Below are 16,610 nucleotides of genomic sequence, written 5' to 3'. Positions count from 1 at the left end.
GGGTAAAAATTAACAACTAATCAAATTCCCTATTTTAAGTAATTTAAAGGCTTTTTTTACTTTAAATGACCTTATTAGCCCCATGTGTATTTAGAGTTGGCATGTTTTTATTATTAATTGTAATTTACATTTTAATGCTATTCTTTTATTTTATTTCTTTAATCTAAAATTGTTATTCTCATCAATGGAAAATGAAAAATTAATTTGCAAAAAATTAAATAACTTAATAATATGTAGATAAATAATAGTATTGAATTTCATATAATATCAGTTAATAATTACATATGAAAATTTATTAATATTAGTATATAAAAAATTTATATTATTACAAATAAATTATTTTTTAAAAAAGTAATTATTATCACAAATCAAATGCTTAAATTAAGTTAAAAAAAAATTAAAATGGTTTAAAAATAATTTTAATTATATATACATTATATTAATTAATATCAAAATCACTCCGCTTAAATAAGTGAACCCTTTAAACATCTGACATTTCACCACTCAAGTTAAAAATTAAGAAACTCAACAATTATACATAATTAATTTGATTGCAAGTTTCAAGGTTATAAATGTCTTTTTAGTGTTATTAATTTCCTAAAAAAAATATAAAATACATTCAATTATCTTCCTTGTCGTTAAATTTTTTCTATTTCTTTATTTTTTATTAGTAATTATCATTTATATAATTTTATATATAAATAAAATATAAATTACTTTAAAAAATAATCATAAGAATTATTTCAATTAATAGTCATAGATTGTTATTAAAATTTAAAAATTAAAAAAAAATTATTTTCTTTCGAATTGATTGCTATACATATATAAATTATAAAAAATTTTAAATTTTTTTTTATATTTTATATTATATGGATTTTTATATTTATCATTTTAAAATTATGAATGATCCAACCCTTTATTCTTTTATTATTAAATTCAAAATTTTTATTTTTATTTTTAAAATTTTATAAGATTTTAGTTTATTAGTTTATTTATAAGATAAAATATTTAATTTTTAATTTTTTTTACTTTTTCTAATGATAATATAAAAAAATAAAAATTGTTATATTTAAAAATAATAAATATATACTATAATATCTTTTAAAATATCAAAATAACATTATGTAATTAATCTTTTTATTTTAAATAAATAAATAAACCATTATATGTGAAAATTTTAATCCTCTTACTATAAAATAATAAATAAAGTGTAAGACTATACATAAAAAATATTAAATTGAGAGAAAAATATTATTTTAATTTGAATTTAAATAATTAAAAAATCAACACCTCTTTGATTGATACACAAAGTTTAGCTGTGCATATTCAATTATCTCATAATTTGAAAGTAGAAAATATAAATAAAGGTATAGCTTTTTGAAATATAAAACGAAATTTATCAAATAACACAAAAATAATTTATTATTAATACTATATGATCTGAAAAATTTTGTTTTCAAATTATATTTTATTATAAAATTATATTTTATTATAATGATAAAAAAATTATAATGCAAAATTTTATTATCAAAATATATTTTATTCAATTTTTTATAATAAGTGAATACTAAATATTATGTTGTTAATATTAATTGATCTTAAACTAAACTATGGACAACTAATATGCAATATTTAAAGAATAATTAAAATTTTATTGCAATTGAATTGATTAAATGAGTTTTATAATATTCTATTTTTCCCATTTTTAGAAATTTTTGAATTTTTTTACTTTTTTTTTTAATTTTGATTGGGTCAATTGATTTTTTTTTAATTTAAAAATATTAAAGCAAAAATAAAAAAGACATTCTCTTTATTTATCAATCTATTTTTTTCAATATTTGAAATTTTTTAATTATTTTTATTGTTTATCATTGATTATAATTTGGAAATTTGAAAGTTCGTTGTATTTTACTTTTTCTATTTTATAATTTTTAATATCTAAAATTTTAATTATTGTAAACATTATTTTAAGAAAGTATTTAATATTTTCTTAAAAAAAAGAAAATATTTAATATAAAGTTACTTTTTCATTTATTAACGTAGTAAATGAAAAACATACATATAAATATTAATATTTAATTATAATAAATCTTCACTTAACTTTGTTTCATATGAATTATAATAAATCTTCACTTAACTTTATTTCATATAAAAAATAACTTTATTTTACCTTCTCATAATTTAATATAAAAATTATACACTTAAAACAAAATAAAAAAGTTTTTTATTAAAAAAATTATAATTATAATCAAACATAATAATATTACAAATTAAAAATATATTCTCAATACCAACGGATTAATACAAATAGTAAAAAATTCTGTATACTTTACACAGCATTAAATGTTTAATTTTTATAAATGAATAAAATTCTGTCTATAAAAATTAATAATTAATATGAGTCTAAACATTCAAAATTCCTAAAATTTATTTTAATTAACTAATAATATATAACTATATAGTCACATCACTCATATTTGTGCTTAATATTTTTATTTTAATAATTTTAAAATAATAAACTGTAACGATCGAACTCCAATAACTAGATGAATTATTCGTTTTGATCATAAATCTCACAATTTTATTCCATAAATAAAATGAATAACTTTTCAGAAAGTCACCAACCATAGGATTTCTCTTTTTCGGTACTAGACATTGTGTCACATAAACATTGTGAAATAGAGAAATGGAGGACTCTTATCACATAAACATTGCGGTGTATTTTGAGTAACAATTTAATAAATAAAAGTTTTAAAATTTAATATAATATTTAATATTAAATTAAGAAATACATATAGATCCAAGAAAAAGGAGAACCTTTTCTTTGTCTTTTTCATGCTTATATTAATTGCACTAAATAAAATAAAAAGAAAAATCTTTAAAAAATTAAAAAAAAATATTTTTGTATGTGATTTTAAAATTTTAATTATTGTTAACATTTAATATTTCATTAATTTTGAATTTGCAAAATATTTTTAATTTTTATTTTTAAATTTTTATATTATAAAATTGATATTTGATTCATAATTTCTACCAGAATTATATTAAGTCCAAAGCAAAACTAAAATTATTTTGTTAACACCAAATTTAAAATAAAATTATTTATTTATTACTTAAATTAAATTTTTATGAAAAATATTATTTCAAATAATTATTATGTAATTGAATTAACTGAAAAAAATAAAATATATATTTTATTTTATTAATTATTTAATAAAATATTAATAAAAATATATTTATATTATTTTTTATTTATAAAAAATAATAAATATGGTTTAATATTAATAAGATAATAATTATAAGTTAAATATTATTATAAAATCATAAAAATAATAATTATAAATAATATAATATTAATAAAATTATAATTAATATATTAATTAATTAAAATTTAATTATTTCAGTTACCAAATCAAAGATAACTGAATCAATAATAAAAAATGAAACTTTTTATTATTACTAATTAAGAATCAAATTAAATTTATTTTTACCAAAATAATAAAATTTTATTAATTCATTTTTAATTATTCGATTGTAACTAAATAATACACACCTCTACATAGAAAGAAAAATCAAACTTTCTGTTTTACTTTTTCACTAAATACATTAAATGAAAAAAATGTTTTAAAATTCTAAAAAAACAAAAGTATTTTACTCGTGATAATTAAAATTTTTAATTATTGTTAATATTTAATATTTCACTTATATTTATATTGAATTTTTTATATTATAAAATAGATTTTTGATTCGTAATTACTATATGATGATTTTATTAGAATTATATTAAAGCCAAAACAAAATTAAAAACAATATTTTGTGAATATTTCAAATGAATAAAGAGATAGTAAAAATTCTAATAAGAGTATTATATCTTTAATTTAACATTTATTAAAATATAAAATAAAATTATTTTTCATTAAAATAGTAATTAAATAATTTATTAATAATCATTAATTAAGACTTCAATTCACATTGGAATCAAATGTACAACAATTGAGTTTTAATATTAATATTTATTTCAAAACAGTCTTATATCTCATATTTATCCTTAAAATTAGAAATTAATTGTAATCAAACTTAAATTTTATCATTTAAATTTATTAATATGTTAAAAAAAATCTCCAAAATATCTCATTTCATTTTTTAAAATTAGAAATTAATTATAACTAATTTTACTTTCCATTTTTTATTCATTTTAAATTATAAATTATTTTCTATTTTAAAAGAATACTTTATTTATTAATATGTCCTTATTTAATATACATTAAAAGTAAGATTTATTATTTTCAACAATAATATAATAACATAAGTTATTTAAATTATAATGAGACAATGTGAAAGTACATTAAAAAAGACTCAATAAAATTTATTACTTTAATTATTTTAATTATATTTTTTTTATAAAAAATTACATTTTTAAACTATTTTTCATAATTTAATTATTTAATAAAATTAATTGTATATATATATATTTAAATAATTAAAATTAAAATTTTATAATATATTTAAGAGATATATAAAATTAATTTTGATCTTAATTTAATTTGACTGAATCTAAATTTGATATGATTCTCTAATTCAATTTAAAATATCTGAAAATCGTGCACAGCGCTAGTTTCCATAGGAACGCAATATTTTTCACCGTTTCCAACCGGGCCTTAAAAAGCCTACATTGTCAGTGAATGTGTTGCCCAGCATTGCAACATAATGCAGTCAAATTGGATTAAAAAATTTTTAAAAAATTGATTTATAAAATAATATTAGAATCACCATAACGTCAGGGTCCCCACACACCCAATTCTCACCAAATCCTAACTTTCTTTTCTTTTCATAACTTCCTATCCTTATTATTTTACTAAATTACCCTTCACCTCACATTGACACGTCACCATTCCCACATCTCCACCAGCCCCAAAATTGTCAATTCGGCAAAGTATCCAAGCTTGAGGAGGACACTAATGTGAGATCACAATATCCTGAGCACGAGAGAATCGAGGTGTCACATAACTGCTGATAATGCCCTCCAACCGTATGCTTCGGGGACTGAACTCGAACGCCTCTGATTCATCACAACCATCCGTCATTGGACCCGTTCGAAAATCAACATGTTCAACGGCCAGAGTTATAGCAAATACAGGAAAATATATTTTGTTCGCGTTGCACTGGATACAAAACGGTGAGAGACAAATAGGGTTTTTTTTACTTTTGTGACGTTAACAAGTCCATTAGTTTTCATCTTTACCGTTGGTTTAAGGGTTTTGTTTTTGTATGTCTGATCCAAACCGTCCATTGTCATAGATTCGCTTTGAGCGTAGGATCTTTGTCATTTTTTCCTGCTGACCGTTCGATTTAGGTTTAGAAAATTTAAGTTGACGCTATTAAACCTTTCTTCATCACTTCCTCCCACTACAGTAAAGCAGATTTTTTTTTGTCTCTTTTCGCTAGCTGCTTACAGAAAGAGAAGATTCCGGTCAACGTGGTTCTCCCCGGCCAGGACCTCTCAACCGCCACCGGTATCTCTGACGCTAACGCCTACTTTGAATGTTAAGACATGGATTCGTATGAGCCCGAGAAAAATGGGTCACAGCAGGACTTGCCTCCTCCTCCAACTGTCGTTCCACCGGATGTAGTTCCACTACAAGCAGAGCCTGAACCGGTGAAGAAGAAGCCTCTTAGGGTTCCGATAGCTAGGCGTGGGTTGGCTTCCAAAGGACAGAAGATTCCTCTTCTCACCAACCACTTCAAAGTGAATGTGACCAACGTTGATGGGTATTTTTTCCATTACAGTGTAAGTCGTGCATTTCTCTTTCTCAGTATCTATTTCTCTGTTGCGTGCTTCATTACCTTCTAAAATGTAGCTTTAATTTTGGTGGAAAACAGGTTGCTCTTTCGTATGAAGATGGTCGACCTGTTGACGGAAAAGGAGTTGGAAGGAAGGTCATTGATCGAGTTCAGGAAACTTACGATTCTGAATTAGATGGAAAGCACTTTGCATATGATGGCGAGAAGAGCTTATTCACTATTGGTTCTCTTCCACGCAACAAGCTTGAGTTCACTGTTGTGCTTGAGGACATCTCGTCTAACAGAAACAATGGAAATGCAAGCCCTGATGGGCATGGTAGTCCAAATGAGAGTGATCGGAAGAGGATGCGGCGACCTTATCAGTCAAAAACATTCAAAGTGGAGATTAGTTTTGCTGCAAAAATACCCATGCAAGCCATTGCAAATGCGCTTCGGGGACAGGAGTCGGAGAACTCTCAAGAAGCCATAAGGGTTCTGGATATTATATTGCGTCAGCATGCAGCTAAACAGTTAGTCCGATATTGCTTTTCGTGTGACCCTTTTGATTTGCGAGGGTTTAACTTTTTTTAACTGTGTCTGTGCTGCAGGGGCTGCCTCCTTGTTCGCCAGAATTTTTTTCACAATGATCCAAGAAATTTCACAGATGTTGGGGGTGGTGTTCTGGGCTGTAGAGGGTTTCACTCAAGTTTTAGAACCACTCAGGGGGGCTTATCTCTGAATATTGGTATAAATGTTTAACTACTGCCCTATACGTTTAAATGTTTGTTATGTTCTTGAACTTGTTGCCTTTCTGTTTAGATGTATCTACAACCATGATAATTCAACCTGGTCCTGTTGTGGATTTTCTAATTGCCAACCAAAATGCAAGAGACCCCTTTCAGCTTGACTGGGCTAAGGTAAGAAACGATTGTGTTTGTTGCTGTCAGTGTCATTGTGCTATTTCTCTCACTTTTGGAAACTTGATTATTGGGTTTGTTGACAGGCAAAACGAACGCTAAAAAACCTGAGGATCAAAGCCAGCCCCTCCAATCAGGAGTACAAGATAACTGGTCTGAGTGAGAAACCTTGCAGAGAGCAAACGTATGCTTCTTTTTACTGTTTGTTGTATAAACATATATTTGTTTCCTACGGCTATATATGTATGTTTTCCGTTTCACTTACCTGTACTTGCTCTTTGTAGGTTCCAACTAAAGCAAAAAGGGGATGGAGAACCTCTTGAATTAACTGTTTATGAATATTTTGTTAATTATCGTCATATAGAATTGCGGTATTCCGCTGATTTGCCTTGTATTAATGTGGGGAAACCAAAGCGCCCTACTTATATTCCAATTGAGGTGAGACATTTAATGTATATGTCAACACTAACTCTCCTTATGGTGGTTAACGTTTCTATTGCTATTTGTTTTGCTTTAGCTTTGTACTTTGGTATCCTTGCAACGTTACACAAAAGCTCTCAATACTCTCCAAAGAGCTTCTCTGGTGGAGAAGTCAAGACAAAAACCGCAAGAGAGAATGACTACTTTAACTAATGTAGGTGTATTCCCTGAATTTTCTAGCTTGTGTAATTTTTACCTTAGTAAATATATCATCATTATCTCTTTTGTTCAGGCTCTGAAAAGCAGCAAATACGATGCTGAACCTATGCTAAGGTCTTGTGGCATTTCAATCAGTACTAGTTTTGCTCAAGTTGAAGGCAGGGTTTTACCGACCCCAAGGGTATGTGTTTAACTTTGATCAGTTATTTATTTATGATTTTTGTTTCTGCAAATTTAGGACGCATTTGATTGTCTGTATTGTCTGCTATTGGTGAGGTTTAGGTTGACTGTTAATTTCATTCCTTGACAGCTAAAAGTAGGCAATGGTGAGGATTTCTTTCCCCGAAATGGGCGTTGGAATTTTAATAACAAGGTGCTTGTTTTACCTTCCTCTGAATCTGATTATGATTTTGATTTATTCTCTGACTATAGCATTTATTTCTTTTAAAGAGACTTGTGGAGCCTTGTAAGATAGAACGATGGGCTGTGGTGAACTTCTCAGCACGATGTGATGTTCGTAATTTTGTGCGAGACCTTACAAGATGTGCTGAGATGAAAGGGATTGTAAGTTGCCTCATTTTGTGTTAATTGATAACATTTATAATCTAGCAACTAAATGGATTTCCTTTTGCTTTGTTTTGTAGCCTATTGAGCCTCCCTTTGATGTTTTTGAGGAGAGTCCACAGTTTAGGCGAGCTCCACCTACAGTTAGAGTGGAGAAAATGTTTGATCAGATACAGTCTAAACTTCCTGGTGCCCCAAAGTTCCTTTTGTGTTTACTCCCAGAGAGGAAAAACTCGGACATATATGGTTGGTGATTTGATTTTAATTTTGTACTTTTTCAATAATGAGGTTTCTTTTGGGCAATTGTGATTAACGAAAATTATTTCATTCTCACAGGTCCTTGGAAGAAGAAAAATCTTGCTGATTTTGGAATTGTCACCCAGTGCTCCGCCCCTCAAAGGGTCAATGACCAATATTTGACTAATCTTCTCTTGAAGATTAATGCAAAGGTCTGATGTTCTGTGGATCTGTGTTTTCTCTAAATTCTTATTCCTTTTGATTTCCAGTTAACACATTCCTCAGATTCACCATTTTTTCTTCTGGTGCTTAAAGCTTTGTTTTGAACGTTTTAGAGGATCTGCCTATTAATATATCCCATATTTTCTTGAATTTATTGCAGCTGGGTGGGTTAAATTCTTTGTTAGCAGTTGAACATACTCCTTCCATTCCACTGGTTTCTAAGGTTCCTACAATCATCCTTGGGATGGATGTGTCACACGGCTCTCCTGGGCATTCTGATGTCCCATCGATTGCTGCGGTACTTCATTGTTACTGTTATTGGTTGTAATTCTTCCTTTTTAAGTTTGAAGGAATGCTTTGAGAAATTAAGCTTTTGTTTTGATGTAGAGTTTTGGCTCATCTAATATTATTGTTGAAATTGTAGGTGGTCAGTTCCAGGAATTGGCCATTGATTTCTCGTTATAGGGCATCTGTTCGCACACAGTCTCCTAAGGTGGAAATGATAGATTCTCTTTATAAACGTGTGTCTGACACCGAGGACGAGGGAATGATCAGGTGGAATATGGTTCTTACATAACTGGTTGACAAATGTGTTGTTTCTTTATAGTTGGAATTAGAAGGCACATAATTTATGGATGCTATGTTCAAGTGATTGTTATGGTTGTACTTTTTATCTCTAAACTTGTTGCAGAATACCTTTTTGTGATGTGTCCTTTTTGCCACCTTTTCCAGGGAGCTTCTGTTGGATTTTTATAATAGTTCGGGTAAAAGGAAACCAGAACAGATCATCATATTCAGGTATAGTTTTCTTTTACTTTTGGCAAGTAAAGAGCAAATAAAATGCCTTGTTCTAATTTGTCATCCTGGTAAAAGCATTTTTTATTTCTGTCAGTTTTCAGATCTTTAATAAAATAAAATTGAATAAGATATTGGGCGTGATTTGAAAGGCTAATTTAATGGAACTTGTGGACATTTGGACTAACTGTATTTTTTTTATTATATTTTGTTCATCTGACATTTTTAGGTGTCAAATATTTTGGTCCATTTGCTCATTTTGGCATAGGATTTGATCTGGAATGCACAACTAATTTTTGTTTGCTAATGACTACACTCCCTAGATTAATGGGTGATACCATAACTTCAGAATGTGTTGTGTTAAAATGAATTGTATTTTCCCAAGTGTTAAGTGCATATTTGTACCAGCAAGTCATTCTCTGCGTTTGATGCAATTTTGTGCTTGTAATCTTATTATTATATAGGATCCTATGGCTACCAGTATGTATGTATGTACGTGTATGTCATGCTGCATCAATTAGCTTTTTATGTTTTTTTGGATGAACAATGCAGTTTGTTTGTTTGTCCTTCTGTGCAAAACTTTGTGTGACTTGTGGTGGTTTGCATGATTTATTTTCAATGGTTTTGCATTGATCGAGTCCCATGTTTCTGTAGTTCCCCCCCATCCTGGTCTTCTTTTCGTTCCTTTCACAGTCGTCCTCCTTCACATGTTTTAATTGAACATTTGTCTCACTGTTCATGCTTGTGGCTATTATATTGTTGTTCTTGTTAGTTGAATGCTTGCTTTCCAGTCTATACAGTCTTGATCTGTATTCTTTTGTATAGGGATGGCGTCAGTGAATCTCAATTCAATCAAGTATTGAATATTGAACTGGATCAGATAATTGAGGTTTGAATCAATGCCTTCAAGTGACAACTTGCCTTACCAGCAGTAATTTCATTATTAATTTGTTTCAAAATCAATTTTCCAGGCATGCAAGTTTCTTGATGAGAAATGGAACCCCAAGTTTGTGGTAATTGTAGCTCAGAAAAACCACCATACAAAATTCTTCCAGCCTGGATCTCCTGATAATGTTCCACCTGGTAAAGCTTTAAATGAATTGTCCATACTTCTAAATGGCCGTGTACATTTGGAGTTGTAATATATTGGTAAAACTTTTGCTTTGCAGGTACTGTCATAGACAACAAAGTCTGTCATCCAAAGAACAATGATTTCTATCTCTGTGCTCATGCAGGAATGATTGTGAGTATCAACCAAATGCTGTTTTATTTTATATGAATAATCTATCTTTAGGGGGTAAGCACACACACAGCCTTGGTTTTTTAACTATCTTCTGCATTTACTAGGCTAGCATCCTACAGATTTGCACTTTGGCCAAGAAATGTGGGCTTCTATATATTTTATGGCTTTTGTTATTAATCTTACATATTTTTTTAAGGACATTGTGAGGTTAAAGTATGGTATTTGGTTGATGAGAAAAGAAAGGAAAATCTGATTTTTTTTTCCCTGTATTTGGTTGAAGTATTTTTTTTTTTTTTTTTTTTTTTTTAAAAATATTATTTATATTTTTTTTTTTTTTTTTTTTTTTTTTATTTATATATTATTATATTTATTTTATATTTATTAATATTAATAAATAATTTATAAATAAAATTAATAAATAAAAATTTATTTGTTCAATGAGGCTTAAATGAGTATCGAATTAATTTTTGGGGGCTTAAATTTTCATTATTTTAGTTCTTTAATTGACATAAACTTAAACGGTGTTATCGTTTGGGACTTTTTGAGCCATTTTCAATAGTTTAAGGGCTTAAGTGGTTATTTAAAAGATTCAAGGGCTTAAATGACCCTTTTGTTTGACTAGGGTCTCAAGGTCTTAAAACGGCCTTTTGCCTTTCTATATTGTGAAATCCTTTCTTTGGTTGATGGATGAAATTGGTGTGATTGTGAAGTTCACAAGCTTCCGTTTGCTTGAAAGCATTGTCCTCTTCCATAAAATTGCTGTGCATTAGAAATTACTATGATGAATGTCAGAGATTTATATGTTTAAAGATTTTGATGTTTACCATATTTATTGGAAAGCTTGTTTTGCGCTGCTTATGATTGTGACCTTGTAAATTGAATTATTCAACAATTTATATGTTTTTGCTTTTGATATTTCTTTGGCATCTATTAAAAGTTTCTTGTATTTCCTGACCATATCTGCTCAGGGCACTACAAGACCCACACACTACCATGTTTTATTAGATGAGGTTGGCTTTTCTGCTGACGATCTTCAGGACCTAGTGCATTCTCTATCATATGTGTGAGTAAATTTTTAGTTTTGGCAGAATGGGTGATAAATGATACATTTCATCTTCTTTAGGTATTATTATAATTATTTTTCTGAATGATGTTTGCGCACTTAATTGCAGGTATCAAAGAAGTACAACCGCCATTTCTGTAGGTAAGTCCAGGTTTTCTATACTGGTGCTATTTGTGTTGGTTTAATTTCACTGAATGTAATTTTTGAATATGATGTCCTGGGTGGGTATGCGGCTTCTCTATTTAGTATATCCTGTTAGAGAACATTATCATAATATCAGGAACTCCTGTTGTCATTGAAGTGGAGATGCACATTTTTCAGCTTATCAGATCTCACTCTTATGTTTGTGTGCTGTTTGTGCAGTTGCACCAATATGCTATGCTCATCTGGCTGCCACCCAGATGGGATCTTTCGTGAAGTTTGAAGAAACTTCTGAGACGTCTTCAAGTCATGGTGGCCTAACCTCTGCTGGAGCTGTTCCTGTGCCTCAGCTGCCCAGATTGCAGGACAAAGTATGCAATTCTATGTTCTTTTGTTGAGGCTTTGATCCATTATATCATATCATGTAAATATAAAACTTGAAGATACCTTATGTACATGGTTTTGGAGGGGTTTCGACAGTCCTCGTTCAGGAGTTGAACCTTGCACGTAGGTTAAATCTTGTTAGTTTGTGTTAAAGACAGAATTAGCCGTGCACCTAGGCTTTTTATTTTGCTACCATGACAGCCTCTTGTTTCATCTTCTGGTGCTGCTTGCATGCAAGCAAGGCTTAACAATTGTTTTGGCTTACAACTGTGTTTCCGGTTGTTGCCTATAAATTTAATGGTTTGGAGTTTTACGTTGGTTGATGGTTAAAGTTGCAATACGAAACGTCTATGAAGGATTTCGATAGCAACTTTGAAGTCGAAAGAAATAGAGAATATAGATTCAGCCTCCTTAGTTGAACAGTTATTTTGTGGGCAGAGGATAGTCTGGGTGAATAAATCGCTTACTTTTGATCCAAGGATTTTGTGTTGTACTTGAAAATTAGTTATAATTATTCAACAAAGATGAGTACGGACGAGTGGGGTTAAGCCCAAGCTTATTTAATGCTGGTAATGGAGACGAGGGTTGATCCACACAAACCTCGGAAAATTACCTGACGTAGAAATTAGTTCACAATTTCCATCGAAGGCTTGTACCGTAAGTAATTCGCTTGATGCTCGTGGCAAATTAAGCTGCATTAGGGTTTAGAAAGTTGCTATAAGTATGCCTTAACTGGAGAAGAATATTGTTGTCAACTCGACATTGATAGACCCAACCGTAGGATAAAAAATGATGGAGCCAGAGAACTACGGGGAAAAAAAATATATCATTATACTGATTGAGAGCTGCAGGAGATCCATTCCTGATGGAAAATTAGATAAAAGGTCCGGTTTACATCCGAAGCTTAATAATAATAATAATTCCAAATTCGAATGGTGATATTTGAAAACCGTTAATAGTAATAATAATAATTTTATAAAAAAATAAAAAATGACTATTTTATATAAATATAGATTATATAAAACACTATGATGGGATTCCTCCACAAAATTGACTTCTCCTTTGGTGCCCTTAGGTGTGCCTGGCGTCTTCTTGTGCTTGGTGAGGTCGCCTGTTTTTTATGGTTTCAGGTGTCATCCTCATTGTCTAGCGCTCCTCGTGCTTGAGGTGCGCCTTAATTAACACACTTATATGGAATAGACTCAAAAAATATTATAACATTGGATGTTTATAGAACCTTACGAGGGCGAGTGAACACTCGAGTTTTGTCATCTGCCTGGTCGTGCAAAACTCGTGTTTGCTCTCTACCTCTATGGCTACGGCTACTAAGCCTTCTGCCCTGTTGGCCATTGTATTGATTCCCTGATGCACTAGAGGCACCAAGAAACATTGATATGGGCATAGTAGCCATGGAGCCCTGTGATCCCAAATGGTATCCATTAAACATAAAGCACTCCCTCACAAAATGACCTTGCGGGTCACATATGAAGCGTCCTCCAAACTCGTCAGATATTGTCCCCATTGTGATTTGTCGCGCTGTGAATAAGGAACATATGCTAAACTTGACCCAGATCTTGTACTATGTTTTGGACTTTGATCATTGCTACTTCTGACTATTCTAATTGGCATTCCCATTGGGGCCCATGCTAAAACCTACACAATAATTGAAGCCTCGATTGCTCGTTTTTCCCTCAGCTTTGTTTTTCCTTTGTATATTGCTTTCCTCAACCTGATAACTAATTTTTATCTGTTTAGCCTAGTTTGCAACCAGATCAAACGACTAATCTGCCATCACTGCTAGGGTGGCATACCTTATAAGCCCCTTGAGGAAACTCTAGCCCTCAAAGCCTTTGTGGCCAAAATTGAATGGCCATATCGACTTAGATCCAAAATCTCTATTGCATACTCATCTATAGACCTGCCACTTTGTTGTAGAGCTTTAAAAGCCCATTGTTTCAAGTCTCTAAAGCTTTCTAGAATAAGTTCATTAATGAAAAATTCTAAATATTGGTGCCATGTCAATCCCTCCACCCTATGGAGAATGTAGTTTATCATCCATTACTTCTGCGTTGGTCCTAATACATATTGTACCCACTCAATTAATGATCTATCAACCAACTACATTGTAGTTGTGGCTTTACTCTTAGTGCTTGTTGCTGCTGCAGTGAAGGATTTGCCATATATTGACCCATCAATTCTATAGTCTTTTGTAGGACCACTATAGTCGTTGCCATGAAATCTACTGGATCCTGTGCAATTTCTTGTTGTAGATGCGACTGCTCCTCAGCTTGAGCAACTTTAGGTCTCCTATCACATAGTCTAAGAGTTGGAAATTCATTCTGTGTGAATGCCTCATCTTGCGCATCTGGCTCCTTAGTACCAACATATTGTTTTCCTCAAATGCATAGCTCCTGAAAACAAGCACTTGTTTAGAAAAGCACAACACAAAAACCATTTCTTAATTACAATAACTCAAAAATATAAAACAAGGTATAATGTTAAAGCTACAAGCAAGGAAAATTGAAGGACAAATAGGATACTGTATTACATATATGATATTCCTAATTACCTACTCCCATAAATCTGGAGTTTAAACTTTTATATCAACTTTAATTAGAACTTGGTAGACATAAAGCCCCTTGATTCTGTAATAAGGCTTAATCTCCAATGAAGCCAATAAGAGAAGCACAAACCTAAGAATCAAATGGATAGAATTCCACAATAAATTGAGCATCCCAAAGCCTATGACATTATTTTGTAGCAACAAAAAGCTATTGTTACTGACATTAAGTACAAGAATGCATATATCTTAATCCATGCAAGACCATCTTTTAAAAAATTTGACATGATTCACCTGCCCATATTTGTAGCATGCTGAATATGGAGATTAAAAATTCATGATAGTGAATCTCACCAAGTGAACTAGTGTTTTTACATGCATGCAAGATGAACTTCAAATTATTGCATACATAATCTGACCACGAGTTACCAAATGGAAGATATGTACAGTGCATTAAAATTCAAATTCACAAGATCATGCAGTGCCTTGTGTTTGTGGGCAACTTTCAAGTCTTCAAAAGGATATGTGCTACTCTACCAAGTTCTTAACCTTTTCCTTTTTCAGATTGTCATTATTACCTTGATGTGTGCGCATATATGGACAAGATTTTGCAATTATTTAAACACAAAACCTAAACGCTTTTGGCTCTAACCAATTCATTAAGTATTGCTTGTTTTCTTTTATGGAATTAGTTAATGGTTAAATGTTGAATTTTACTTTTGTATTTATTGCGATGTTCAGTTTAGTTTATTTTTAATTTTTTATTTAAATTAATTTAAAAATTTTAATTTAAATTCAATTTAATTAAAAAAATTAAAACTTAGCTAAATTTCTTAATTAGACAAAAATTAAAAAATTCAATTTCTTGATTTTTAGGCTAAATTTGAAGCTCAATTTTTTATTTTCTTGATTTTTGAGTTAAATTAAACTTAAACAAAAATTTGAAAATACGCTAAATTAAACATTCTAATTATTAGGTTTTGATTGAAAATAGCTTTTAAATTAATATTTAGGATGCGTGTGGTAGAATGTTAAAATATCAAAAGTTAAATATTACTCTTTTAAGTTTTAATTTTTAAAGAGATTAATTATTAACTTAGGACCCTCAAGGTTAACATTTAACGTAGGCCACTAATGTTAACATTTAACCTCCCAATAAGGCATAAATATTAATGAGGTTAAAAGTTAACCTATAAGGCATAAATATTAATAGGGTGAAAAGTTAACCTATTATTTTTTAAGTATCCAAACAACATTAATGAGGGTTAAAGGTTAGATAATAATTACTTTTTGTTAAACTCGCATCAAACACCCCTTTAGTATTTTAACTAGGATCAAAGTATTATCTCTATTATTTATAATATTTGGTAGCATAAGTGTTTATAATAGCACTTAAAAGTTGAGGGAGCGGATCATGAAACGTTATCCCTTTTAAACTTTAGTTGTTGAGGTAGTATATAGTTTTATCCTAAATTATAAAATTAATTAAAAAAATGATACCCATGTCCTTTTTTTGTCATTTTACATTTAACAATTAATCCAATCATTATTTTTACCGAATCCTTCTACTTTATACTACTATATACACAGTTAGCCACCAACAATTAATATCTAATAATTAACAGTTATTAAAACAGTTAATAGTTACTAAAACAATTAGTATTTTACTGAATAGACTTTTAATATAAGAGTGAAATTGAGCATTAAGCCATTAGTTGAATCAATTAGTCAGAGATATCTCTCTTCCAAGATTTGCCATAAAATGTTAAAAAGATAATGAATTTTGACTGTATATCACAATCACCCATGCAACGAAAATGATCTTGAAGGGATATTATAATATGAAGAGTGATAAAAGTGCATGAAGCATTCCATACTTGTGGAATATTATAAAATGATAATAACAAAAGATGAACGGGTAATATATGGATTGTAAGGTCTAATAAAAATGTAAATATAACACAAGAGTGTAATTGCTGGAATTAATTAATGAATCTATCGTCTATGATCACTTACAAAGTGGTAAATAAAAAAAAAAAAATCAAATCACACTATCTCTGTAAT

The 16,610-nt window shown here is 29.6% G+C and overlaps 1 protein-coding gene across 1 annotated transcript; it reads left to right on the top strand.

The window, feature by feature from the left end:
• Positions 1-5,394: 5,394 nt before the first annotated feature.
• On the top strand, positions 5,395-12,317 carry LOC110642531 (protein argonaute 4). Its single transcript, XM_021794615.2, has 21 exons — positions 5,395-5,788; positions 5,881-6,311; positions 6,390-6,526; positions 6,601-6,698; positions 6,785-6,882; positions 6,983-7,136; positions 7,216-7,332; positions 7,411-7,518; positions 7,648-7,710; positions 7,788-7,901; positions 7,982-8,147; positions 8,238-8,350; positions 8,521-8,658; positions 8,785-8,915; positions 9,093-9,158; positions 9,981-10,044; positions 10,127-10,238; positions 10,325-10,398; positions 11,367-11,461; positions 11,571-11,602; positions 11,825-12,317. The coding sequence occupies exons 1-21, from the start codon at positions 5,552-5,554 to the stop codon at positions 11,998-12,000; spliced, it is 2,724 nt and encodes a 907-aa protein (XP_021650307.2). The 5' UTR covers positions 5,395-5,551; the 3' UTR covers positions 12,001-12,317.
• The last annotated feature ends 4,293 nt before the right edge of the window (positions 12,318-16,610 follow it).

Source organism: Hevea brasiliensis, chromosome 12, assembly GCF_030052815.1.
Source record: "Hevea brasiliensis isolate MT/VB/25A 57/8 chromosome 12, ASM3005281v1, whole genome shotgun sequence".
Lineage (NCBI taxonomy): Eukaryota > Viridiplantae > Streptophyta > Magnoliopsida > Malpighiales > Euphorbiaceae > Hevea > Hevea brasiliensis.
This window is presented reverse-complemented; position numbering and strand designations above follow the sequence as displayed.

What these genes read in the sequence shown, in the direction of transcription:
- LOC110642531 (XM_021794615.2), top strand. Translation starts at nt 5,552, where the DNA reads ATGGATTCGTATGAGCCCGAGAAAAATGGGTCACAGCAGGACTTGCCT. An exon ending in AAACCTTGCAGAGAGCAAAC is followed by an intron (nt 6,883 to 6,982) that starts GTATGCTTCTTT and finishes TGCTCTTTGTAG; the next exon opens with GTTCCAACTAAAGCAAAAAG. An exon ending in GAAAAACTCGGACATATATG is followed by an intron (nt 8,148 to 8,237) that starts GTTGGTGATTTG and finishes TCATTCTCACAG; the next exon opens with GTCCTTGGAAGAAGAAAAAT.